Here is a 27,758-nt window from a genome sequence, read left to right on the forward strand (position 1 = left end):
CTTCATTTTGAAGCCTGTCTGCATTTTAAGGTGGTGCCCAGAGGCTTAAGGGTACTGCAGATGCCTACACAAGGAACTGCTTATCCAGACCTGCTACGGAAGTGGCAGGAGTTAAATATAGAGCTTAGTTCTAACTATATGCACCTACTAATTAACTTTTTTAAACCTATGGAGGATGATTTGCCCAAAGAAGTTGATGTGCTCCTTAAAGAAATGACTTTGAGAGATGTACCTGACTTGTATATGATGAGACTTGCTGAGATTTTTTTTACTAATGTGTCGGTTTATGAAAATAAACTGAAAGCACTGAAGGGTAAAAAATTGAATTGTGACTTTGCTGACTTTAGTAAAGGCCATATTTTTGTTTGTCCGAAAGATGACAGTAATGTTTTGAGTGAAAACCTAATGTTAATAAAAACAAGAGTTTTACGTTGAATGTAGCTTCTGTTGCTGATAGGCATGCCCCTTCAATAATTGTGAATGAAACTGCTTGTCAATCTTCTGAACGAGAGGCTAGCCACATCTCTTTGCCGTCTGTGAGAGTAATGACATCATCAGAAGCCCTAGGGGCCTCTGTTTCAGCTGAGATAGTAGCTTGGATGTCTGCGGATGCAATTGAGAGCCAAGGAGCTAAACGTAAACATTCAGCAAGTCCCGTAGTGACACCAACTCCTTTTCTATTGTTGCCAGTGGCCATCAAGGATTTTCCACCATGGAGAGAGAAGAGGAAAGAAGAAACAGGATTGGTAGCAGCCAAGAACACATTAGTTTTCAACCTTTCTTCTGTTCAGCTTACAGCTGAGCAGGTTAGTGCTTTAAACCATGGACTTTCTTTTATACCTGCCTTTAAAGCAGATCCTGTTGAAATTATGTTACAACTGTTTATTTGCTCGTAGTATCATGTTAAAAACCATTCTCCTGCTGACAGTGGTGTTAATTTATATAAGAAACCAAGTGTGTTTTGTCCCAGGTTTTTAACATCTATAGAGTTGTTTTTGAATAAATGTGAACAAGATATTATTAGTTTATATGCAGAATGTGGTTCTCAATGTAATAAGTATTTTGTGAATCTGACTCATACTGAAAGAGATGCTCTGAAAATGTTAAGAGAGAATGATAATATTCAAATTAGACCTGCTGATAAGGGGGGGGGGCATTGTTGTGTTTGATAAGGTGTCGTGTATACAGAAGATGTTTACTATGCTGTCTGATGAATGTATCTATGTGAAATTGCAACCTGCCTCTTTGAAAAGGTTGATTCAATATGTACGTGACGAATTGTATGATTTGCTTATGAATAGTATGATAGATCCAGACTTATATGATTACTTTACTGTTGAGTTCCCCCTTTTACCTGTGATTCATGGGTTACCTAAGGTACTTAAGAACAGTAGTGACCAACCCTTAAGACCCATTGTTTCGGGTAATGGGTGATGTAAGATATTATCTTGTTGAACAATGCCTTCATGTTTGAGGAGTGCATATATTTGCAGAAAGTTGGAGTGGTTATGGGTACATCTTGTGCCAATAGCTACACCAACCTTGTAATGGCTAACTGGGAAGAGCAATTTGTTTTCTCTGTCCATGGATACTTATCACAACTGAAGTTTTTTTAGGAGATTTGTGGATGATATTTTTTTTTTATGGGCTGGGACTATTTCTGAGCTGGATTCATTTGTTAGCTACCTTGAGTCCACGACCAACTTTTTGTGCTTTACTGTTAATGCACATGTGACATGTATAGATTTTTTAGATGTTTATTTATATAAAGATGTTAGTGGGTTACAAACCGCAGTGTTTAGGAAAACCTGTAGAAGGAATACTTTACTTCATCGCAATAGTATGCATCCTGCACATACGAACATAGCTAGGAATCAAGTCTTTAGGACTTCAGGATTACATACCAGTAATGAGACATTCAATACAGCTTTAGGTACATTGCAACAAGAATTACAAGTATGAGGTTATTCTGCCAGATAGGTTAATTCAGCTATGGATAATGTGAGAGAAGTTAGGTCTGGTTCAGCCAGACCATTTTTTTCTAAAAAAGATAATCACAGTGTTAGGACTAGAGTATTCAACAGGAATTATGTTAGACTGGTAATTACTTTTACTAGTAACACTGGGGATATTTGTGATGTGATATGCAAGAATTGGCCCGTACTCACCTCAGATATTTCTGTTTCTGATGTTGTAGGTGTTATTCCACAATTTTGTTTTACGAATGGTATGTCTCTCAAAAGGCAGCTTTGTTATGGTAAAAGGAGTGCTGCCTTATCTCTTTCTGATAGATTGGGTACTTCTATGTGCAGGAATTGTACTGCATGTCAACACATTTCAGACACTAAAACATTTACAGATCCATCTAATGGTTTTGTTTTTGGTTTTAACCCTAGGTTTTATGCAGACTGCACTAGTAAACACCTTATATATATTGCTTCATGCACAAAATGCTGTTGTTTTATTTAGGCAAACCATTAGGACTTTAATGGAAGGGATTTTAGAGCATGTTGGTTATATAAGAAATAAAGATGACAGCGATGCTCTGTATAGGCATGTTCAAGTTTTTAAAGATCATTCTTTCTGTTTTTTAGTATTACAGGGGTTTTATGTTAACAAAAGGGGTGGTGATTTAAACACTTTTGCATTAGTAACTGTATTTAGAGCACAACCTAGAGCTGTTTACTGAATTTCCTGTTTGCACTTATTTTTAAAATCGTTTTTTTCTCAAAACTTGCATTTTATCTGTCTTTGGCCTAGCACTCTTGTGTGGGGTCATTTACTGCACTGTTATAACTTGTTGATACTTGTGAAGCTCTGCTATCTCTGAAAAAACAAAAAAAAAAAAATCTTGCTTTTTTCCCACTTTTCTGAGATTTAAAAATGTTCAGTTACAGGCTTGCTGTTCTTGAACTGTTTGTAAGTTTCTGTGAGGCTATTTTTTGCTTGGGCTAAAGGGAAGTCTATCTGTTGATCAGTGGCAGTGAAAAACATTGAGCAGCCTGCCTGCCCCTGTGGGAGTGGTTACTGACTTGAAACTGTAGTTTTATTGGTCATTTTGGGTCAATTCCAAAACTCCTTCATCTTCCTCTCTTAAAACCTGGTTGCCTCGTGGTTTTGGCATCTTTTCAGACTTGTTGGCTGTTGGTGAAGCACCCACCAAGAGGAGAAAACGCTGAGAGAAGAAAGGAGCCACTTTTGAGATTTTAAGTATTTTTCCTCTGTTTATTTGCTAAGTTTTTCTGCATAGCCACATATTTTGAGCATTTTCTGGCTTGTTAAACTTGATTTCTGCATTAGTAACTGTATTTAGAGCACAACCTAGAGCTGTTTACTGAATTTTCTGTTTGCACTTATTTTTAAAATCGTTTTTTTCTCAAAACTTGCATTTTATCTGTCTTTGGCCTAGCACTCTTGTGTGGGGTCATTTACTGCACTGTTATAACTTGTTGATACTTGTGAACCTCTGCTATCTCTGAAAAAAACCAAAACAAACAAAAGAAATCTTGCTTTTTTCCCACTTTTCTGAGATTTAAAAAAGTTCAGTTACAGGCTTGCTGTTCTTGAACTGTTTGTAGGTTTCTGTGAGGCCATTTTTTGCTTGGGCTAAAGGGAAGTCTCTCTGTTGATCAGTGGCAGTGAAAAACATTGAGCAGCCTGCCTGCCCCTGTGGGAGTGGTTACTGACTTGAAACTGTAGTTTTATTGGCCATTTTGGGTCAATTCCAAAACTCCTTCATCTTCCTCTCTTAAAACCCTCTTTTGCGCGGTTTTGCGCGGATTTGTGCATAGCGCAACAGCGGGCAGCGCCGCCTAATTGGGTTTAAACTATTCCTGGCTCCACAAAGTCTGCTCTTCACTTTTTCCTTAGAACTGCTCTATCTCTCAATTTAAACACCATATTCTCATTCTAAGGCCCTTCACTGGTCCAATTAAGTAATCCTACAAGTTAGCACTATTAAACCATAAGCACTACTTACTCTTATACTCTCTCGATTACCCTGTCCTCTATTGGTCCGTCTTAAATTCAGTTTCCCTATATTACTCTAGCATGTCCAAAGGTCAGTCAATGGTTTCCTCTCCAGTCCAGCTGGTGAATCTGGGAATTTTGAGGCAATGTTACAACTGTCTCATGTACACGGACAACCCTCTCCTCCTCCAAACAGGTTCAAATATCTGTGAGAGATGCAACTATTTAGCCAAACTGGAGGCTGAGCTCTCTCATCTCAAAACTGGTGTAACCAGTCAGGAGGAGAAGGTAACCTCACACAACACAATTCCAGTATCACATAGTCCCACCACATCAGTGAACCAAACACATAAATACACAAAAACATACTCGGAGGCTTTAAATAAAAATCTACCTAAGCAACAGAGACCTCCAAAGCAGACATCCAAGCAAACGCTACCTCAAAACAAAACACACACAACACATAACCCACAAAGTCAGTGTGCCAAGCAGCCACAGCCCTTAAGGCTGAATAACACACCTGATACTCTTGTTATAGGTGACTCTATTGTCAGACACACTGACATCCCGCTCACCAGGCTGAATAAAGAGAAGGTCACGGTGAGCTGCCTGTCGGGTGCTAGGATCCACCACATAACGCAAGCACTCAGGTCACTCCAAAGCAAATACAAATATGACTCAGTCATTGTACATGCTGGTGTGAATGACCTGAGACGTACCTCCCTGGACTACATGAAAAGAGACATAGAGGAGCTCTCTGATCATGTAGCCCAGGCTGGTATGACCTTGACCTTGAGCAGCATCTTACCCTCACCTAGAATGATGCCACAGTACAAAGACAAAATGATCGATTTTAACAATTGGCTAAAATTTTGGTGTCATTCAAAGGGGATCCAGTGTCTGTCAGCCTGGGATGACATGCTCGACAAGCCACGTTGCTTCGCTAGGGGCGGCTTGCACCTGTCACCACTGGGCTTTGGATATTGGCAAAGGCTCTTGCCACCCCATGGTGCCTTTTTAGGCAAGACTCAAAAATCAAACCCACCCCATAGACAGCACAAGGAACAAGAAACTAAGGGTAATGCTGCTAAGCCAGAAGTCTTAACCTCAAGATGCATGCATTGAAGCTCTCCTCAGTATGGAGAACATAGATATCTGTGCAGTGACAGAAACCTGGTTCAAGGCTCCAGAGAGCACCCCAGCTCTACCAGGCTATACCTCATATCATGCTTATAGGCCCCAAAACCCGGGCCGAACCACAAAAGGCGGGGACGTTTCCATATTTATCAAGGATATCCACACCTCCAGGTTAGTGGCATTGCATGAAGTATCGGAGACCATCCATGTGCAACTAACAGTGGGCAAGACTGCTTTTCAGTTTATAGCATCCTACAGACCACCCTCTCAAAGTCAGGAATCCCACTCGGCTTTCCTGAAAACATTGGAGAACATGAAGATCTCTCCGAACACCATTATATTGGGTGACTTCAACTACCCAAACATTGACTGGGAACACTACTCAAGCCCCAGCACCTTAGCCCAAAGGTTCCTGGAAATTATAAACTCAAATGCTATGGAACAACTAGTCACCACTCCCACAAGAGGAGACAACATACTAGACCTGATCATTACCAACATGGGGACTCTATGCTCCACACCAGCAGTATATCCCTCATTGGTAAGATCAGACCATAAATTAATTTCACTGGATGTCCACATCCCAACCCCACCCCCAGCCCAGAAAACCACAGTGAAAAACTTCTCAAAAGCGAACTTCTCACTTCTCAAAACTGAAGTGGAATCCTTCAAGGCCCCAGGGCCAGTGGAAACTACGGCCCAAACTGCAGAATCCTATACAAGTGCATTCTACGGACATCTCCAGGAATGCATGGATCATGCTATCCCAAACAAAACCAAGACCCAATCATCCAAAGGCAGGCATCCAGTCTGGTGGACCCCTGCCATAAATAAACTGTACAACAGAAGGAGGAAGCTACTACATGATAGAGCAAAATCTCTAATAGGGAAGGCATCTCTGATCAGTACTAGCAAAAATCACGATCCCTCATAAAATCCTCCAAGGCCAGCTTCGAGAGAAAATTGCACAGGACACCAAAGACAATCATAAGGCTTTTTCAGTTATGTTAGAAACCTGGGATGCAACTCCCAAACTTGTTCTGAGTTGATTCTAAGCGACAAAAATACACTGAACCCACAGACATCGCCAATATCCTGGCAGACAGGTTCAGTGCAAACTTCTCCACCCCCTCCCCCCCTAAAGAGCAAGTATCTATCCCGGCAGAAGGCTGCCTCCCAAACATCTCAGATGCTCAGGTGAAGGCTGCCCTCTCCAAAGCAAAAAACACTGCTTCCATGGGACCAGATGGCGTCCCAGGTTGCATCCTACATGAACTCCAAGAGGAACTAATCCCTCAAATAAAACAGCTATACAATCTCAGCCTCACTACAGGATATGTGCCCACAGAATGGCGTACAGCAACAGTGGTCCCACTCCACAAAGGTGGAGCCTCTACGGACCCTGGAAACTATCGCCCCATAAGCCTGACTAGCTTAGTCTGCAAGGCTATGGAGAGGATCATAATGGAGCTCATAAACAAAGACATTGGGGACCTACAGACACTAGATCCTACCCAGTTCGGCTTTGTCAAAGGCAGATCCTGCCTTTTGAACCTGGTTGACTTCTTCAAAACAGTCAACAAAGCTATAGATGAAGGGAAGGTAGTCCACACAGCCTATCTGGACCTTGCAAAGGCATTTGACACAATACCCCACTCGGGCATCATAGATAAGCTATCCAGCTTAAATATAAACCCCTATGTCACAAGATGGGTCACAAACTGGCTCAAAGACAGAACCCATATATTGAGAGTTGCTGGAGCCAGACTCAAAACCGGTCACAAGTGGCGTCCCACAGGGTTCTGTCCTGGGACCACTCTTGTTCGGTATATACTTTTCCGAGGTACAGGCAAATGTGGAAGGACTATGGCTCACCAAGTTCACAGATGACTGCAAACTGGGCGCCATAATCAACTCTCCAGCTGACACAAACATCCTTCAAAAAGGTCTCACAGAGACAGATAACTGGTGCCAGCGCCATGGTTTAAAGCTAAATGCCAAAAAATGTATAGTCATACCCTTTGGCAAAAACAATGTGCCCACAAATTACCACATAGGCGGAAACCCATTAAGTACAGAGAAAGTTCTTAGGGACCTGAGGACCCAAGTTGATAGCAATCTCTCCTTTGAAAACCACATTGCCAAAGTGGTTAGAAAGACCTTCTACATAGCCCACCTCATCACGAAGGGTTTCACATCTAGATCAAGAGAGGTAATTGTGCCCCTTTATTCATCCCTCATCAGGCCCATCATAGAATACAATGCCCCTTTTGGGATGTACCTTACCCGACACCTGCAGCAATTAGAAAGACCCCAAAAGTATCTCACCAAGAGGATCAAGGGTCTCAAACAGATGCCATATGCTGCTCGGTTAAAAAAACTCCAGCTCTATTCAGATGCATACTGCCTACTTCGAGGCGATCTATGCCTGACATACAAAGCTATGTCAAATCCAGAATTAATGGACATGCTCCACCTCAGTAAATCTAAATCCCTTAGAGCCACACGCTCGAGGGACTTGAACCTCAGCACAGAAATAAATAGAACTTGCTGGAGGGACAGGTTCATAACCCAGAGGCTCCCTTCGCTCTGGAATAGAATTCCAGTTCATGTGAGGCAGAGCACCTCACTGAATCTCTTCAAGAAGAATCTCGATAGGTGGATGGGGGATTGTAGGTTTGTCCCAGGGATTACTCCCGTGTCACTATTAGACAGAGGCACAGTAAACTAAACCTTAAAAAGGGCACAGTATACTCAAATCAAGGGGTGGCGTAAGCCATACAGAATCGGGCTAGGCTTATAATTGCCCCAGGGCAGATAGTCTAGTATGAACCTATGAACCTATGAAAAAGCTGAAAGTAAATGGATTATGAAGTTGTAGGCACATAGAAGTCCTGGACTTAATGCCTATGTGCTTTAAAGCCTTTATTAAGAGAACATAAATTGTTAAATTGATTAATTGCTTGTATTATAAAGAGTTGTTCTTTTTCTTTGTATTTTGTCTGAAGAAGTGCCGAGTTATTGGCATGAAAGCGCTAACTTTTTATTAAAGTTTTCCTATCTGAAGCTGTGGTGGTCCTGGATTGCTGTTTTGTCAAAGTCAGAAAATCATCTGCCAAAAGATCATTTGGTAGTTGGTGAGTCTTCTATGCCATACAAGATAAATTTTCCTTAAACACCGCCGCCTTCGATCACTGGGAAATGACATTAGGAAAAAGGATCTCCTTCCTAAGACTTGGATCTGCCCATTTTAGGTATTATTTTAGGTACATTCTTTGTAAGGAACGCAGCTTTTTTCACTTGTTATTTCTTCCATCAGATGCCCCCCACACAATAATTTGGGTTTTCCCAATCATTGGTTTTAGTTTCAACAAAGATAAATAAATCACCAAAACTACTTTAATCAGCAGTACAGTAATCATCTTTCTCAATTACTGGGTGACCTCAGAGTTGGTAATGCAAGTTTGGGGGTGTGGTGAGGTGTTCTCCCTGCATGAAAAGTTTATGTCTGAGGTTCGATGGAAGTAGATTCATTGAAAGGCTCTCATTTTACTTGCTTTCACTGAAACTGCTATTGATTAGTCAAAATATAACCCAGAGAAGCTGCCTAAATTAGATGAAAACTTTTATTGTTTCCAATTTTTAATGAAGTTTTCTTGTTAAATGCAGTGCATCACTCACAACGCATCAGTCACAACTCTCTGCTCCATGCTCTTCTACCAAGCAAAGCAAGTATTTAAGGTGGTAATTTAGTTGGTTGCTTTTTTCCTGAGGATGCCGTTAGCTTTAAAAATGCCCCAAAAGTGGAATAACAATACAAAAAGTAATAGTTGTAAAAGCAAAAATGGAGAGAGATCACTGGTCACTTCCAAGACTTGAAGCATTGAAAGTGACTGACAAGTTAATTATAATAAACATTCAGCTGGTTCACCAAAAAAAAAAATGAGATGGAGATGGAGGAGATTAATCTGTCTTTTAAAACAATGCTTCTTGCTGATAGCCACAGAGTAAGAGAATATCCTTGTACCTGCTAGGGACATCCAGGGATATCCAGTTGCTGTATGATCTAGCCAGAAAACTCATGTCTGCCTCGGACCAAAGCCTAGTCATATTATGAATCTCCTCCTGCAACAATCCCCATGACAACCATATTGCATTTTTCAGTGAATGTGTTGCTCAGAACTTTGAAGTCTAAGGGAGGATAGCAAGTTTTAGGATGTTAAATTTTAGTGTATGTTAACTACTGAAACCAGAATCTGTTCTGTACTGAGATAAGAATGCTGACCCAAAGTGCTGTTTCTTTTCCAGGCCAAATACTTTCGACTTTATAGCCAAGAAGTGCTGGAGTTTGGGAATCATGTTTCATTTTTGTTGCTGTTACCACCATCTGATGACGTATGCACTGCCCCTGGTCAGAATAACCCTTATACTCCACATTCTGGCTTCCTCACACTGCCACTTCAGATATTTGAGTTAGGTGAGTATGTTAATCTTTGTTTTTATCTGCTTCATAACTGGGTAAGAACACTGAATAGACTATGCCTTGTTCTCTGAGCCATAGAATGTGGCACTTTCTAAGATGCAAAGATACAAACTTCTTCATTCTTATTATCAGGAGAATATATTTCAAAATGTCCTTATTCGTCCCTGTGGAATCAAAATCTTCTGTACATTAAAAAATTGCAACTGTGCTACTGAAAAAAAAAATGAAGCAGATGTCTGCTAAAGAAAAAATATAGATCAAGGTAGTCAGCTCTTTTCCTTAGTGAATGGACGAGTTGTAGAACAAAGTTAAGTAATCATTAACCTATGTTTTTTTTTTTCAAGAATATACTTTTTCTCTCTAATGCTCTAACAAATGTGCAATTATTTATGTAGTATGTATGCATGTGTTTATTTTTCAAGTCAAATCAGGCTAAAACTTCATCAAGCTTCAACGATTTACACTGTGAAATTTTCAACAGCAGGGCCAAGGCAGCTGAAAAAATAGACACATCAATGAGATGTGCTGTTAAAGTATATGTATATTATTAAGGTGAAGCATTAATTAAACAAGCATATCAAAGTTTGTTGTGAAAAGTGTGCTATAAGATTCAGGCTGAAAGATGCACTCAGTTATGCCATTCTTCAGACAGGCAGTCTTACCTCTCTTCTTAAGGTTTTATAACTTTCCCTTCATTTCCAGAGCTAATTCAGTACTTTTTTTTAGCTGATGAAAAAATGTTCAGTATATTGGACAGCACAGAGGGCAGCTAACCAAAGTGCTTACAGTAGTCTGAAACAATAATTTTCATAAAAGAAGGTGACATTTAATTGCTGCAGGTAAGAAAGATGCAGTTATGTCACATGACTCAACCAGGTCCTCCCTTCTACTCATGCAGCTATAGCTTAGGGTTCTTGTTTCTGGCAGATACTCTAAAGTGCCTTCATTAATAAAAGAAATGTACAGCAGACTGCATAGTTTAATTAAATCATCCACATCAGACTGAATGGCCAGGGTATAATATCTGAATATTTTCATTCTGCATACTAAAAAATAAATAACAGCTAACATAACCATAGATAAGTTTGATTAATTAATAACAGGAATAGTCTGTCCTTCTTGTTCATTTACTTTTCCTTAGGTCACATTTTTTTTATTTTTTAACTCACCACACATCAAAGCAAAAAAGCTTGGTGCCACAGAACACATTTGATCATTAGTGTTATATATACAAAAACAGTTCCACAGTGTGACTATTACTGTCCTAAAGATATTTCCTTGTATGACACTCTCCTATAGTTATTTTACAAGATTAGGGAAAAAAGTCCAGTGAAGCTAACAGACTGGAATACACTTCAACAAAACAAATGAGAAGAAAGCAGTTCTATTTAATTTGGTACCATCACCACTATAATGTCAGTCTGTTGGGTGAATAACAAATCATATGTTGACCAATGGTGGTCTCTAAGCACCAGTGTAGGGCACAGCCAGTAAACTCCAGTCAGTTAAACTTCAGTTGCAGTGCTCTTAGCAAGATACCTGTTCTCTCTTTGAACTAACATTTTACTTGTTTTTTGCAGATATTAACCGAGATTTAGCAGCAGTTAGGCCATCCAAGGAGAACAGGATGTTTACAATAACTGTGTTTAACTTGAACTAGTGAGATATGTAAATCCAAGTTGGCAAAGGTTGGGGATTTCATTACTGATTCAAAGAATGCTTGAGATTGTCTGGCAAGACAAAGCTTGTTTCAGACAAGCCACATTTTTCACGCCAATGGGAAAAGGTTCATATCTCACCTACTAAGATTATTAGTGAGCACAGCCTTAGTCTACACAAGACTACAATCTCTTCGGAGTGTCTCAGATTTAACAATAGCAAGTTGTACCAAAAAAAATCAATCAGGTTGTAGTCAATAGTCATCCAGGGCTATTCCTAGATGCGCAAGACATTTTGAACATTAAGTAGACACAAGGGCATACTGAGGTATAATTCATGAAAACTGCACATCTGTTGCATTGAAATACAGAAGTAACAAGGGCTAGAAATGCATAGCACACTTTAGGGGTATGAAATTGCTTCTGGGGTTTCTGCATCAACAGTGACCTTCACTTTTCCAGTGAGGGTCATCATCCTTTTATACTTCTACTGGGCAGAAACATGAGTACTTCAGAGTAATGATAGATCATAAATATATTCCTCTCCTACTTAGAATCACTTGAATGTGTTGGCTATAGAAGACTGAAACCAAAACAGATAATTGCTTACTTTAACAAGTTGGTAAACATCTGTGCACTGTTGGAATTTCTATTGAAACATTTGCTTGCATTTATATAGTGAATGTTGATTAGCATAACCTCTTAAGGAATTTGGAAATGGAACTGTGTACTGTTTAGTTCTGATAGCCCAAGTGTCATTAATTTCCCAGTAGTTAATCTCTTTAGGTCTTGGAAATATACTCAATGGGGGTGATAAATTAAGGAAAAAAATCTTGAAGTACAAGTAACTGATAGGATGGGTGATATAATTAAAGTTGGATCCATTTATCACACAAGAACAAAATGATACAACTAGACAAACTTTTGGGAACTACACAGAGAAACAAACCAACTTTGGACTAATGATGTATGTATACTGTCTTCTGGGAAAACATAGTGCCAGCAACATAGATGGGGGTGAGTGCTTAGTGGTTTACAAACATACCATAAAAGCATTAAGAATGACTCATGAAAGATAACCAGATAATTTAGCCAGAGTCAGATAAATCAGTTTTTCTCTTCATTGTTGAATATGTGTGAGTGTGAATAATGGTGGTCAATGAGATGTACAAGAGCCCAAATCTACTGCAGTCAGTGACTGACTATTAAAGAAAATAGAGGTCTTGGCCCACCGCAGACTATTTTTGGGAGGATTTAATGCTGGTGGCTTTATAGGATATAGGATTTAGGATTGTTTGTGTAGTGGTTTGCTGTTTGGGGGAGGGGGAGTGAGGGTGGCGGAATGTAAATTGATCTTGGAAAGGTGTTACTGTACCAATCACTTCTGTTAGGTCACACCTGTGTACTTTTTCCATACGGGCACATTACAGTTTCTGAAGATTATCTGAAGTGGTGGGAATGCAGTAGTCCTACAAAAAGACAAACAAATGTTAGGTTTTTCTCAGCAATGGTGACTGACAAGCAATCAGTAGACTGTACTATGGCAATACCTTTTTTATGCTAATTTCATATGTCACTGGAAAAACAGATGGTTTAGTTGCCCAAAGAAAATAGGGTACTTGGCTTGCAGATGTGTGTTTTGAAGGAAAGAGCCCTGTTTTTACCAATATGTCATAAACTGATGTTGCCATATTGATGAAAGAGAGACTAAAACAGATGTCATCTGGTGGCTAATGGGGGAGAGGGTACTAAGGTATATCACCTGCGTTGCCTAGATACTAGTTTGGCATACTTTTTAAACTGGCTGATACTGAAATATATCATGTTTGAGGAGAAAAAGGTGAAAGGAAGAAGACAAATTATTGTACATAAGTTACATTTGCTGTGTTTGTTGTAATATGCATAACAAAATGCACATGCAAATCTGCTAATAAAACTACCTCAGTGTCTTAAATGTTTTGGCCTGAAATATTAAGGGAATGGTTCTAGAGAAGTACGATAGAGTGCTGTTAAGTAGTTTCAATGTCAACTAGCTGTTTGCTTTCTAAGACTCTTTCAGTATTATTTTTTGTCAGAATAATTACAAATTAGCCAGAATAATTGCACTTTATCTGATTATACCAAATACATTGTTAATGACACACATTGTACAATTTTTATCTGCATTTTAATTGACTTGGTATACTGATTTGAAAATAAAATGCAGCAATAAGATGGTGTATCTGTAAAAACTGACTCTAGAGGATTTATTCTTTGTGAAATACATATTTTTTTATGATAATGGCAATGGTTCACCAGGTAGCACACAGCAGATCCTTTGATACTTGGAAGATTAGGAAGCTATGGTTCTATCCCCACAGCAAGTGCTTAGATTCATATTCTAGAACTGACACTACCAGTGCAGTGTAGCATAAAATGAGAGTGCTGCACCCCCGAGGAGCTGTCCATTAGGTAAGTTGCTATATATGAGGCCTCATATGCTTGAGCAGGTGGTAGCTTAGTCAAATGTTAAAGATCTCATAAATCTTATTGGAAAAAAAAGCAACAGTAGCTTCTTAGTACCCTTCCAAATTTCCCATAGCCTGTGTAAATGCCACCATGTGTTTCTGTTGAAAACTGATGAGGGGCCTAGAGGGAATAATCCAGTAAAACAAGTGCGCAAATGAATAAACAAACCTTTACTCTGCTTTTAATTAAACTGAATTTTTTATATTTCAGTAAAAATGTTGTATTAAATGGAATGTATTTTTAATATCTTCAGTTCCAAATCTAACTATTTCGATCTCCTATCACCGTTTTACACTCTTCATTAAATTTCCTTTAAAATAACAATGTTTCACTGCATTTAGTACATTTTAAATGATTTCATACAAGAATATATGATGTTCAATGCTTAGTGCAATTTGATAGCATTATCATCAGTTTTTGCTCAGTAAGAGACCATGTTTACAAATATGAAAAAAGTAACAAATGAATTCCACTGAACTTTGACATAATATCCTCTGGCTGTAATAAGCAAATGTTGCATGCATGATAAACAGCTAAACTGTCATGTGCAAAGTTTTGATACTGGAAAACCATAGTACTTACTAATTTTGTTTCTTTCGTCATGCTACAGTTCACTTTTTTACCTATGACAATGAGTTTGCCAGTCACTACTGCCGAGTGTCTGCATTATTGGAACTGGAGTCACTATTATCTCAACAGAACCTGAGGGAAGCCTTCTCAGATTCCGAGCTGGTGGCTGCAAAAAAGAGACACCAGCAGGTTCAGGATTATATGCAGGTAAGAAAGTCAGAGTTCACAAGTGCAAACAGATTAGCTCTCCATGATGCTTTCGACTATTTTCTATTTTTATATTCTTATTTTAGTGCATTGGGTTACAAATCAGGTTGTCATGTCTGTCTACTCGCCACCATTTAATGCACCCTGTGTTATTTTCAAGTTCCACAGCATATCAGGAAAATATAGAGACATTTGCTTATGTCTGTAAGACCCAAAATGATTGGGAAGAATAATCAAATGGGTGATCTTATCAATTTGTATTAATTTGCCCAGAGGTGCAGCAATCTCATAGATGATTTTTACTACAGGGATGAAAGTCAGTCTTGTCTGAGGGGTGTGAATGTTTTGCAGTGGCGGCTGGTGACTTCAAGTCAAAGGGGGGCTGCAGGAGACAGCTGAATGGGTGGGGTCAATGGGAAGGGGTGCGGTCAACTAGAAAGGGGAGGAGCTATGCTCAAAACCACAAAAACTGTAACTTTAATTAAATACGCTACTCTGGGTGCCAAACCATCATTATGAGAGTCCAATCAAGACAAAATGAATTGTAGAAAAAATATTTCAATCCATTGGCTGGATGGCAGCTTACTTACTATCTAGATGGAAACAAAAAGGTTGTGAGGCATGAAAAAATAAATTACTTTTTAAATACATTACTGAAATGCCAGTCAAAATCAAGTACAAGAAAAACAAGCAGCACTCAACTCAAACCACTTCTTCTTGCACTGCAGTTCTAATTATAATTTATATTCAGCTTTATTAAAGTACCAAGTAACATGCTGAAAGTAGCAATCTCTGTGATACCCCCACTTGTAAAAATGTTTGTTATCCAAAAAAGACCTGCTGCCTGACAACAACTATGTACTTGTTTCATGGGGAAAACATGATCAAATTAAAAAATGAAAAGCAAACAAGAAACAAGCTCAAGATACATTGCTTAAAGGATTACTGCACAAATTATGGACCACACATGATAGATTGGCATTCTGTTTAGTTTATAGGTAAAGCCTGCAAATATGACTTCAAGTCTCCAACAAATGTAATGAGCTTCTTAAAACAATGTAATCCTGTCCTTTATTACAAATACTGTCATATGCATTTTAATACCCAAGGCTTATATGTTATCTAGTTATGTAAGTTAAGTATTCTCTGCATGGCAACAACAGAAAAGCTTTCATTGCTGGCAGTTCTTTAACAGTATGCTTATTAAAGCTTACTTGCATCTTACAATCTCAGACAAGCTTAACTGATGGCCATTAAAGCATTGCTACTTAAACACAGAGCAACAGGCACTTTCTGAATAATAATAATCATAAATCAATAATATAAAAATATGACAGAAACCAGAACATTCTGCAAAATCAAGGACAGATGAAAAGCTACTGTAGTACTTGTGTCTACCTTGGATGGGGGGATACTCTGCACATTTACACTGTGTAACTACTCCTTGCCTTGCTTGGACACATCCAGAGTCACTACATGGAAGAGCGGGGTGCAACAAGTATGTCACAACTTGAAATGTCTCTGGCTGACGGTGATGGCCCTGACACATTTGTCATAACTCTCAACCTCAGAGCAAGAAATCTGGACAAAGCCATACATAGAAGTGGGACAAAGGCCCAAAAATAAGGACAATTTTTAAATATTGCTCTTATAAGCTTAGAAAGATAATACAATAGTAGATCTTGCATTAGTATGAATTTTCTGAAAGGTATGAAATCTGAAACTCAAATGTCTGTCATTATTTACTAACTTCAGTCTTTAACGATTTGCCACTAATTTCCCAAAAAAAACAATTTTATGAAAAACGGACCACAAATGTGATGCAAAAATATAAAATCGCCACACAATACAGCTGGGAACCTGTCAAAGAAGGGACACTTTTTTAATATTAGTACTGCTAACCTGAGCAACTGACAAAATAAAAAAAAATCTACATGCATTTCTGAAATAAAAGTAATCTATAACTCTGATTATTTGTTATTTATTAATTGTAAACCCTCCATGTTTTCTTCCAAAATTATTATCTCATCTCTGGAAAAAGATCCTTTACATGTAAAACACAGTGGCACCTTCTCATCCTCCAAGATGAACCTGAACCTTAATTAAACCTCCTAGCTTTCTTGTTATGTGTAATGATTATAACTTAAGATTAAAGGTAGAAGGGTTTTCCATCAGAAATAGGAAGAGTATTTGCATCAAACCTCTCTGTGATTAATGAAGTTCCAGTTGGAAAGTGCAGCCGTTGTCAAGAACAGTTTGAAAAATGACACTAGCAGTACAAAGATAAAATTACAGCTGTTTCATAGCTGTGCTCAATAGTTACTCCTTCAGACAAAATCTGACAATCAAATTTAAACTTTTGACAAAAACCTGAAAGAGAGAAAATACCCAAATGCATCAGAATTTTACAAACTGAGAATTTAATTGAAAAACATACATGCTTGGAGGATCACCCTACATAAAACAGAGAAATAAATACTGCAAAGTTTAATCATGTAATATAGTGTAAATTTGTAGTGGCAAAGACCAACAGCATGTGCATCAACCGGTGCTTACCGAGAACAGCTGACTCAAACATTTGTGAAGCACAGTTGACGTGCTGTGGCCACTTCTAGAGACAGACCTGGTAGAGTGTGAAATATAGATTAATAGAAGGTTGAAGAAAACAGGGATGGATACAATATACACATTCAGCCAACAATGCCTGACAAAGTGGGCATTACAGGGAAATAATGTTGATTAGCCAGTCTTGTCTTTCTCTCACTGGTCCTATTTCAAACATTTACTAACTGCCCTCCTAATCACTGGTTGCTGAACATAACTGGTAAAATCTTCCAATCTGAGGAAACAAAGCTAATATTTAAAACTCTATCTTAACATCCATACTCTGACAATCTTGAACTATCTCCACTGACTTTTTTCTAACTGATATAAATGGAAATGTCAGTGTAACTTTATTGCGGTAGGAGAAGTGAAATTATTTTTGATAGGTCAGCGCCATATAAAATTTACATAATCTTCATCATTAGTAGACCTATATAGAACTAAAATATACAGAAGACATTCAATAAAAAAATCCACAACATCTCTGTTAACCATTATATTGACCAACTTTCCAGAAAGATTTAAATCACTAACAGTATAACCAAGCATACTCAGTGAGTGCACTTAGTGACCACTGGCCTGTCTTTCCATGTTTGTCCTCAGGTAACAGTAAACCACCACCAAGTAAAACAAATGGTCATCCATTTCCAGCTATAATGGAGATCAGAGTATATAAACATCTTGCTTGAATAGACATGTCTCACTTACACAGTATCAACATTGCTAACACTGCTTACAGTATTTCATCTGAACACCTCTATCTGTTCAAAACAGCCTTTCCCCAATAAATTGATACAGTCTCAGCACCAACACCTTCCACTTAAACAGATGGACTTTGCCTGGATAACTTTGAAAAGTACTAATTAATCTGCTAATAAGCAAATGTATTTAAATCTGAGAAACTTTGTAAGAAAGGTGGCTAAGAAACAAACACAAATCAGACCGCAGTACAAACTGATAAAAGGCATGACTAGACAATTCTAGGTCATACTAATCAAAAATAAAACGATTGTCGGGCAGAAAGAATAACCCTGTTTATAAATCCCTCTCATCTACTTAAACTCCTCATTTCTCTTTAACCCTTCTACCGCTTCATCTTTCCCTCAGTAATCTCAGACTGTAATGCTCTTGGCATTCGACCTAAATTTTGCATTAGAACTCTCCTTGCTAGATCAATGCTAGAGCTAGATCGATGCACAATCTCCTATTAAAATTACAGGACAGCAAGCTACGTACTTAGGAGGATGCGCACCTCCATTGCTTTGCTCTGTCTTAAATACGCTTCCATATTTGCACAGCCTCATCCAAACTACATGTACTATCCTAACTGAATAAGTATGCTGCCTAATTGTTATAACCACACACACACACACACACACACACACACACACACACACACACACACACACACACCTTACCTGGGTCCGGAAAGTACTCCATTCAAAGCTGTAATCCGTCTCACACACCAAGCACTCCATTCTCTCAGCAAAGGGTCCGGAAAGCTGTAATCTGTCTTGCAGCACTATTCCAACTCCATTCTACTCACAACAAACCCGCGCTCGACGTAACGCTTCCCTGCAGGAGAACTTACCTCACTCCTGATTGGTCCTGCACTCGAATCCCTGCTTACTTCTCTCCCGATTGGTCCTGTCTGTGGCTCAAGCAGTCCGGAGCTCCTCTCTTCTGTGCACGGCATCTTGGGCATCTGCAGGGCAGAAAATACCTTCTCTGCATCTGGACTGCCTGAGCGGCAGTCAGAGTTCGCAGAGATTCCTGGGCATCTGCGGGACAGGGCAGTGTGTTCGTGCATGCGCGGCAGCTGGTACTCCGTGAAAATAGAAAAATATTATATATTATATTTTTAAAGTTTATGTTTAATGTTTTTATTTATTTTTATTTGTAAGTGGGGGGGCTGCAGTCCGGCAGACCGATAGCACGAGCCGCCCCTGATGTTTTGATAATTGCTAGTTTTGTTAAGTGAACTTGATCATGCTTTTTTTTTTTTTCTTTTGTATCTTTTCTATCCATTGCAGCCTGTCACTCTTTTCTTTCCCGAAAAATATCATAAGAATTACAAGGCAAGTAAATCTGGAGACCATTTATAACTTGCCAGTATCCTTTCTTATGATGTACATACTGCTTGTCTTGACTTAGTCAAGGCTTTTGACACAAACCCCCTTAGGTATCACTGAGAAACTCTCCCAGCAGGGGATTAACATCTTTGCATGAAGATTTAGCTGTGAGTAAGAACTATTTATATGCACACCCCAAACAGACACCAGCCTGGCTAACAACAGGAAAATCAGTGCTCCTACTTAAGAGTGAACCTGTAAACTACCCTAAAAAGTATAAACCAGTAACTTGCCTTCTGACGACGTATAAACTATACACTGAAATTGATGCCGACAGTTTATAGTCATTTAGAAGGAAATACAATTATGGCAATAAAACAAAAGGATAATAAAAGAAAGTCATATGGAATAAACAATCATTTGTTTTTAAATAAAGTCATAGTGGAGAACTGTAAAAAGGGAAGAATCTAAATATGACATGCATAGACTATAAAAAAGCATTTGACAGTATCCCGCATTCATGGATAAGAGTGCTTAAAAATGTATGAGATACACCCTACACTGATAAACTACATCACAGCGACCATGAAACAGTGGCAAACCACTTTGCAATTAAGCAAAGTGAAAGGACAAATTATTATTCCAGGTATACAGATTGAAAGGGGGATATTCCAGGGTGACTCTCTTGTCACTGCTGCTCTTTTACATTGTTCTTAACCCGTTAAGTTGTCTGCTTAACAGATTAGGTCATGGCTATTATTTGTCTCCTAGAAAGCAAAAAAGTGTAAAGAGTTCTCATATTCTCTTTGTTGATGATTTAAAACTGTATAGCTCATCAGATGAGGAACTGAAAACACAACTACAAGTAGTCAAAACTTTTTCAGATGACATAAGTCATTTGACCTTGATAAGTATGCAAAAGCAACCTTTAAAGCAGGAAAGCTGCAGCACCAAGAAAACATCAGTTTGGGAAAAGAATGTGATATAAAAGAACTTGAGCAAGAGGAAGTGTATAAATATTTGGGAATTGATGAAAGATCAACAAGAAAACTTGAACAAATATGATTAAAACTCAGTAAGGAATATTTTAGAAAACTTACATTAATCCTGAAAACAACATTGACATCTAGGAACAAAGTTCAAGCTATAAACCAGTTTGCTCTTCCTGTCCTAACTTACAGGTCTCTGTATTGATTGACTGGCCCCAAAAGGTGTTGGATAGGTTAGACAGGAAAACAAGAAGGATGCTTTATGCGAATCAAATGATTTATAAAAATCAGTGCATACTGACATTATATATTCCATGGTCCAAAGGACGTATGGGCCTCCTTGAAATTTATTACATGTATAGATCTGTAATTGTGGCACTGCATACCTATCTGCTGACCTCATAAGACCCAAACATAGTGAAAGTTTTGAAACATGAGGAGAACAAATGTAATTTTACTTACCTTCTTAATCTAGCAGAGGCATACCGGTGTCAAACCGGAATGGAAATCAAACCAGAAGTAGATAAAAATCAGGAAGCAACTGAATGTGCCAAAAAAGAAAGTAATATACAATGAAGGATCAGATGAGAAGGCAAGAAATGTGGAAAATGCATAAATATAGTTGCAAGTGTAGAAAACACCTGGAACAACCTCATGTTGATCAGGATCGAAAGCAGGCATGGTTAAGGAGAGGCGAATTCAAACCAAAAGATGAAAGATTAATATTGGTGGCCCAAGATGGTGGACTATGTACACGTTGGTTTGTAAAGTCCATTGAACATGTTGGAGAAACAGACAAATGTAAGTTTTGTAAAACAGGATTGGGAACAGTTGCACATCTTGTTGCTGGTTGTGACATACTAATGACAGACGGACTGTATACTGAAAGGCATAACAAGGTGGCAAGACTGTTTCACTGGGGATTGTGCAAACATTATGGTACTGAAGTTGCTAAAAACACTGGAAACATGAGACAGAAAGCATCATTTTTTTTGCTCTCTGTATTTGATCTTAGCTTAAACCTACTAAATTACTCTGTAAAACTTTTGTTCTGACCAATGTAGCCAATATACTTTAATTCACTTGACTATTACTATATATTGTATTCTTTGTCACTGCTGATGCTTGGAGTTTTTCTCCCCGGGCCTCTACTGAAAATGGACATATATCCAGTTATACTAGCCCGGCCAACAAATGTAAAATAAATAATAAATAAATAAATCATAGAAAATGGTGAGGTCTGTATCACATGGGACCACCCACAGTATGGAGAACGTCAACATCTGTGCAGTAACTGAAATCTGGTTCAAGGCTCCAGAGAGCACCCCAGCACTACCGGGCTACAACTCATACCACACATTTCGGCCACATAACATGGACCGAAACACAATAGGGGGGGGTGTATCCATATTCATCAAGGATATCTACACCTCCAGATTAGTGGCGCAGTATGATACCTCTGAGATCATCCATGTGCAACTAACATTGGGCAAATCTGCAGTGCAAATTGTGGCCTGCTACAGATCACCCTCCATGACCCAGGACTACCACTCCACCTTTCTGGAGACACTGGAAAACATGAAGGTCCTACCAAACACCCTGATATTGGGCGATTTCAATTACCCGACCATTCACTGGGAAAACTACTCGAGTACAAATTCCCAGGCCCAGCGCTTCCTGGAATTCATCAACTCAAATGTCCTGGATCAGCTGGTAAACTCCCCTACCAGAGGTGAAAACGTATTGGACCTGGTCATCACCAACATGGGTGACAGGTGTTCCACACCGGAGGTCAACCCGTCACTGGTTAGATCAGATCATAAACTAATCACTCTGGATGTCCACACCCCACCACCACCCCCAACTAAGGAAACCACAGTAAAAAACTTTTCTAAAGCAAACTTCACCTTACTTAAGATAGAGGTGGTAAGTTTCACAGCCCCCACGCTAAAGGATAATCCTGCCCAAGATGCAGAAACCTTTACAAATGCACTCTATGAGCACCTACAAGGATGCATGGATCATGCCATCCCTAGCAAAGCCAAGACTCACTCCTCTAAGAGAAGGAAACCAGTTTGGTGGACCCCTGCAATAAACAGGCTATACAACAGAAGGAGGAAACTAGTTCAGAAAAAAAGCAAATCCCAAGAAGGAAAGCCATCCCTGATCAGTATCAGTAAGAAACTGAGGTCCCTCATGAAATCATCCAAGGCTAACTTCGAAAGAAAAATAGTCAAGGATTCAAAAGATAACCACAAAGCCTTCTTTATCTATGTTAAGAATCTAAGTGGCAACTCGCAGATATGCACAAAACTAGTGCAAAATAGCACAAAATATACTGACCCTACTGATATTGCCAACATCCTCGCAGATAGATTCAGTGCAAACTTCACCCCCCTCTCACCTCCAAAAGGGCCCATAACAATACCAGAAAAGTGCAGTGTCCCAAAATCACAGACGCACAGGTGAAAACAGCCCTTTCAAAAGCCAAAAACACAGCACCAGTGGGACCAGATGGTGTCCCAGTCTGCATCTTGCATGAACTACAGAACGAACTAACCCCCACCTAAACACCCTGTTCAATCTCAGCCTCTCCACAGGCTACGTGCCCATAGAATGGCGCACAGCAACAGTTATTCCTCTCCACAAAGGAGGGGAGAACGACTGACCCTGGTAACTATTGCCCCATAAGCCTAACCAGCCAGGTCTGCAAGGTTATGGAGCTCGTCATCATGGAACTCATTAACAAAGACAATGGGAACCTCCAAACACTTGACCCAACCCGGTTCGGCTTTGTTAAGGGCAGATCATGTCTACTAAACCGGCTGATATGAAAGATTGAAACAATACTGATTTCATGAACTTTAATCATACTTTGACTTAGGAATAGGGTCCATTCCTGTTATGGTATTAGAAAACCAAAAAGATTTGATGAAATAAAAAACTGGGGATTAACCCATGCATCACTAGATGGGTAGCCAACTGTCTCACCAACAGAATGCATGCTATCAAAGTCAAAGTTGGTGAGTCCACCTCTACCAGTAGACCAGTTACCAGTGGCATACCTCAAGGATCTGTGCTGGCCTGTCTACTGTTTGGAATCTATTTCTCAGAAGTCCAGCTGAAAGTAGATGGCCTTTGGCTTACCAAGTTTGCTGATGATTGCACACTGGTTGCAATCATTGAACCCCAAATGATGTTAACATATTACAGAAGGGGCTAACACAGACAAAGGATTGGTGCCAAAGCAACAGACTAAAACTAAATGCAAAAAAGTGCATTATTATCCCCTTTGGCAATAAAGAAGTCCCTGTAAATTATAAGCTCAAACCCAGTGGTGCACAATTTGGTAACACAGGTTGATAGCAGTCTAACTTCGATCACCATGTGTCAACAATAGTAAGGAAAGCTTTCCACATTGTGCATCTTATAAGTAAAGGCTTCGCATCCGAGACTAAGAATGTTATAACTCCTCTGTACTAAACCCTCATCAGACTACTAATAGAGTACAATGCTGCCTTTTTCATGTACCTCACCAGACACCTGCAGCAGCTGGAGAGACCACAGGGATTTCTCACCAAGAAAATTCAGGGTCTCCAAAACATAACCTACATGGAAAGACTGAAAGCCCTGTCACTGTACTCTGTATCCTACAGGCTGGTGAGAGGCAACGTGTGGCTGGCCTAAAGAGCAGACTCTGACCCTGCTCTAATGGAAATGCTGCACATTCACAAATCAAGTAGGACAAGAATCGCTTACTTCAGGGATCTCAATCTAGTCTGCGACATTAACAGAACATGCTGGAGAAACAGATATATCTCCCAGAGATTGTCACTCATCTGGAATAAACTCCCAATTCATGTGAAGCAGAGCTCCTCAATAACCATATTCAAGTGCAAACTAGACAATTGGAGGGGAGACCATAAAATTACCCTGGGGTGGCAGCTATGTCCCCCATGGACTGGGACAGTTGGTACTAAACATAGACTTGCTCTGCAAATAACAACCATCTAACCAAGGTCAATTAGGGAATATGGGTATAACATGGCTAGACTTATAAAGGCCCCATGGCCATTAGCCCAGTAACCTCCTACTAACCTATGAACCTCCCACTTCCAGAATGGCAAAGTTGATTTCTGCATTATAGTAGAGGGAATGAATGCAGTCTGGAACGTCAAGTAACTAAAACATACTACTAGTTTAAAAACTACAAAAAAGATAGCATGCAGTCAAGTAGCTGGAATTTAGAATTAAATTCTTAAACCCTTTTTCAGAGAATTAGCAATATTAAACCAATTTGAGACAAGAGGTTCTATCTTTGAGAACAATGGATACTTAAAAAAGAACCATTTAAACCAGCTGGAAATGGCTTATATTTGACAATACATGCCTGTCTGTTGCACACTTCTCCAGCACTAATGATAGCACAATATATCATGATATGTTTTGGGGGTGAATGTTGCCAATCTCCTGAATTTAAATTAAGTATAAAAAATCCATGTAAAAAGCACTGGGAAAGTGTCTTTAATTGTTGATTTTCCATCCCTACATGCTCGGATACACTTTTGATAGATGAGGTATCTGCCATTTTAACCAAGGGAAAATTGTATGAGGCACAAACTGAAAAGAAGAATGACTAATGGAAGAAATATTCACATGATATTTCAGAGGCTTGGATTAAATTTGCAGTTAATAACACAGCTACTTTCTCACTCAAAATGATAACATCTGCAATAGTAAAGTGACCAATGGTAAAATATTAATTTTTAAAAATTACTGCTGGGAATTATCCACAGGCAGATGTCTGTTGCAGTGGTGTGACTTTAAGAGCTTTGAATATCTCAGGATCAGAGCTATTATCCCCACATGGTGGTCTTCCATAGATTGTTCTATGTGAGTAGCTTGTTTAGTACAAAAAGAAGAGCACATACCACTTTCCGTACAGAGCAACTGGTAGTCTGACCATCAGTTTCATCCAGGCAATTTCCAGAGCACTGAGATAAGTATCTAAATTGGTATTTACTAGTCTTGCAGTCCAAGGAATCACTGAATACCCTAACCCAAAATCCCTGTTGCCACCAAGCACTAAGTGGTTAAGTGATTAGTTCAGAGTCACACAGTACACACATGAAGGATAAGGAAATCAAACCTTGTACCATAGGAATTACAGTGTTAACCCTCCATGCCAACTTCCTGACACTTCATTTATTGCTTAATTTTCTGCCTTGTATTGTATTGTGTTGAGTATGGCATTTTTCTACTGTGATTTAGACGACCTTTACAAGAACAGTGAGGTTCCCAGAAAAGATCACCAATAAATGTGCCCAGGAGAGACAAATTACATTGACTACCTATTTCATTTAATGCCTTTTATGCTTAGGTGAGAACCATTTGGAATCTTCTTGTGTATACGGTGCTCTGTTTAATAAGACAAGTTTACTTCGTAGAACTAGCATCCTCTAAGCTTTTAATGAAGATAAAAAGCTTCATTCTTTAGGCTAAAGTGCTTCTTATAGTCTGCATTTGTATTGGTTTTTTTATAGCCAAACTACTGTGTTTCAAAAAACTTTGAAGTAGAACTGGATCATGCATTGTGTTGGTCATCTCTATGTAGCTTATAAGGAAAAGATCATAATGCCACTTCCTGTAAGCTTTGTGAGTACTCAGGTTTTCAGCCTTAGATTTGGAGCATTTCTCCCCGGGCCTCCGCTGAAAACAGGCTCTGTGGAACCTAGTTTGACTTTCCCGGTCAACAAATGATAAATAAATAAATAAATAAATAAATAAATAAAATAAAAGATTTTGTCTTGTTAGCAGCTGTTGTTCCATAACTGGTCAGATCAGTCAAGTATGACGTGTTCCAGTAGTCTGTTGTGTAGATATGTCATTTAAAATTAGATGAGCTAGAGAATATTCTTCTGTGTCTTTGGTCGATTCTGAGTGAATACAGTGTAAAATGTCTATCACTGTCCCTTGATCTTTAACAATCACCTTTTTTATGGTGTCATTGTTTACTTTGTAATCATAAGTAGCCTATAAGAAGCATACTGTAATACCATCTCCTGAAGCTTTGTGAATAGTAATTTTGTCATTTTTCAATAAAATATGTAAATATGCATAAATATATGTATGTAAATACGTCAGGCACTGTGCACTAAGTAGCTTTGTGGAACAACATTTCACAGGCTAATTCAGCACATAGGTCAGAAATGGCTGCTGACCCAAATAGGTTGGTCAGTAAGAGAAAAAGTGTAATTTAATTTCATGCCGAATTATGAATATATGCCTTATTAATATCACTGGTAATAATCTGACTTTAGTACTTCATGGTATTAAATGAAAGTTTATAAAGTACTGGAAATCTTTCTGGTTATTCCTGGTGCCTACCACTAATTTGCAGATATTTGTACTTTAGCATAATGCAAATGTTCATAAATATTTATTCAAGTATGTCAGGCAATGTCCACTCTATAAGATTATCGGATAGTATTTCATTGGTCAACTCATGACATGGTGCAGGAATGGCTTCTGACCAAAATGTGGTTATCATCATGGAAAAAAGTGTGACTTTATTTTTATCTCATATTATGAATATATGCCATATTAACATTTCTTGATAACTTGAACAAGATAAACTTGATGGTACTTCATGGTTTAAATTTTAAGCTGATATAATGCTGGAAAAGTTCTCTGTGATAATTATTGTTTTTCTGCAACCTCTTTGTAGTAGCATTGCAAAAGAGCATTTCATAGTACAGTTTAACACATAATTCAGGATGGTCAGTAAAGAATGACATTAGAATTGTTTTGTGTCAATTATGACTATATTCTGCATTAATGTCTCTGTTAATAACTTGACCAAAAAGTTATTTATAAGATACTTCATAGTATTGACTTTAAAATTTACAATTTAAGCAGTTGCAAAGCAACAAAGCAATGGGCTAATTTATTTCTGACAAGCCTTACCTTTGTTCCGACGCAAGCAGCACATATAGATGTTGCATTGTTGGATCTAAACTTATTTATTAGAAAATGTAACCTTGCGTTTTATTTTGAGGATAAAAATTATACTACCAGTGTATCACAAGGTTGTAAAAGACCTAGTTATTTCACTCTACCTCTGCATCCTGTTTTACATTTCTTCAAAAGGCTTTGTGAAAATGATATAAGGAAATTGCTCAGCAACAGAGTTGACTATTCTTTTAACTTAAGTCAGGATGATATGGGTTTATTGAAAGAAATATCCAACAACAGGTCCATAAGAGTTATGAAACCTGATAAAGGAGGTGGACTAGTTGTAATGGATAGCAATGCTTATATCAGTAACATGTTGTTACTTCTGTATTCTGACATTTATGAAGAAGTTTCTTTGAATGAATTGCACCTTTCCTATATCTGTGTTGATGTTATATTGAATGATTTGGTATTGGACAATCAGATTACTGTTACTGAACTTCAATATCTGAGTGTGGAATCCCCCTGAATCCCCATTATTTTTGGCATCCCTAAGATCCACAAAAATATTGTAGACCCTCATTTGTGACGGATTGTGGATGCTAAG

General features: G+C 38.6%; 1 protein-coding gene across 1 annotated transcript in view; it reads left to right on the forward strand.

Moving 5' to 3' along the window:
* Positions 1 to 27,758, forward strand: part of LOC122816489 (ankyrin repeat and fibronectin type-III domain-containing protein 1-like) — a 2,048,587-nt gene that overhangs the window by 1,907,920 nt on the left and 112,909 nt on the right. Inside the window, exons 17-18 of the mRNA XM_044089320.1 lie at positions 9,415 to 9,583; positions 14,366 to 14,532. Coding sequence (XP_043945255.1) covers positions 9,415 to 9,583; positions 14,366 to 14,532 — 336 coding nt within the window. The remainder of the gene's footprint in view (positions 1 to 9,414; positions 9,584 to 14,365; positions 14,533 to 27,758) is intronic.

Source organism: Protopterus annectens, chromosome 12.part0 (assembly GCF_019279795.1).
Source record: "Protopterus annectens isolate FY-2018-M chromosome 12.part0, PAN1.0, whole genome shotgun sequence".
NCBI classification, from domain to species: Eukaryota; Metazoa; Chordata; order Ceratodontiformes; family Protopteridae; genus Protopterus; species Protopterus annectens.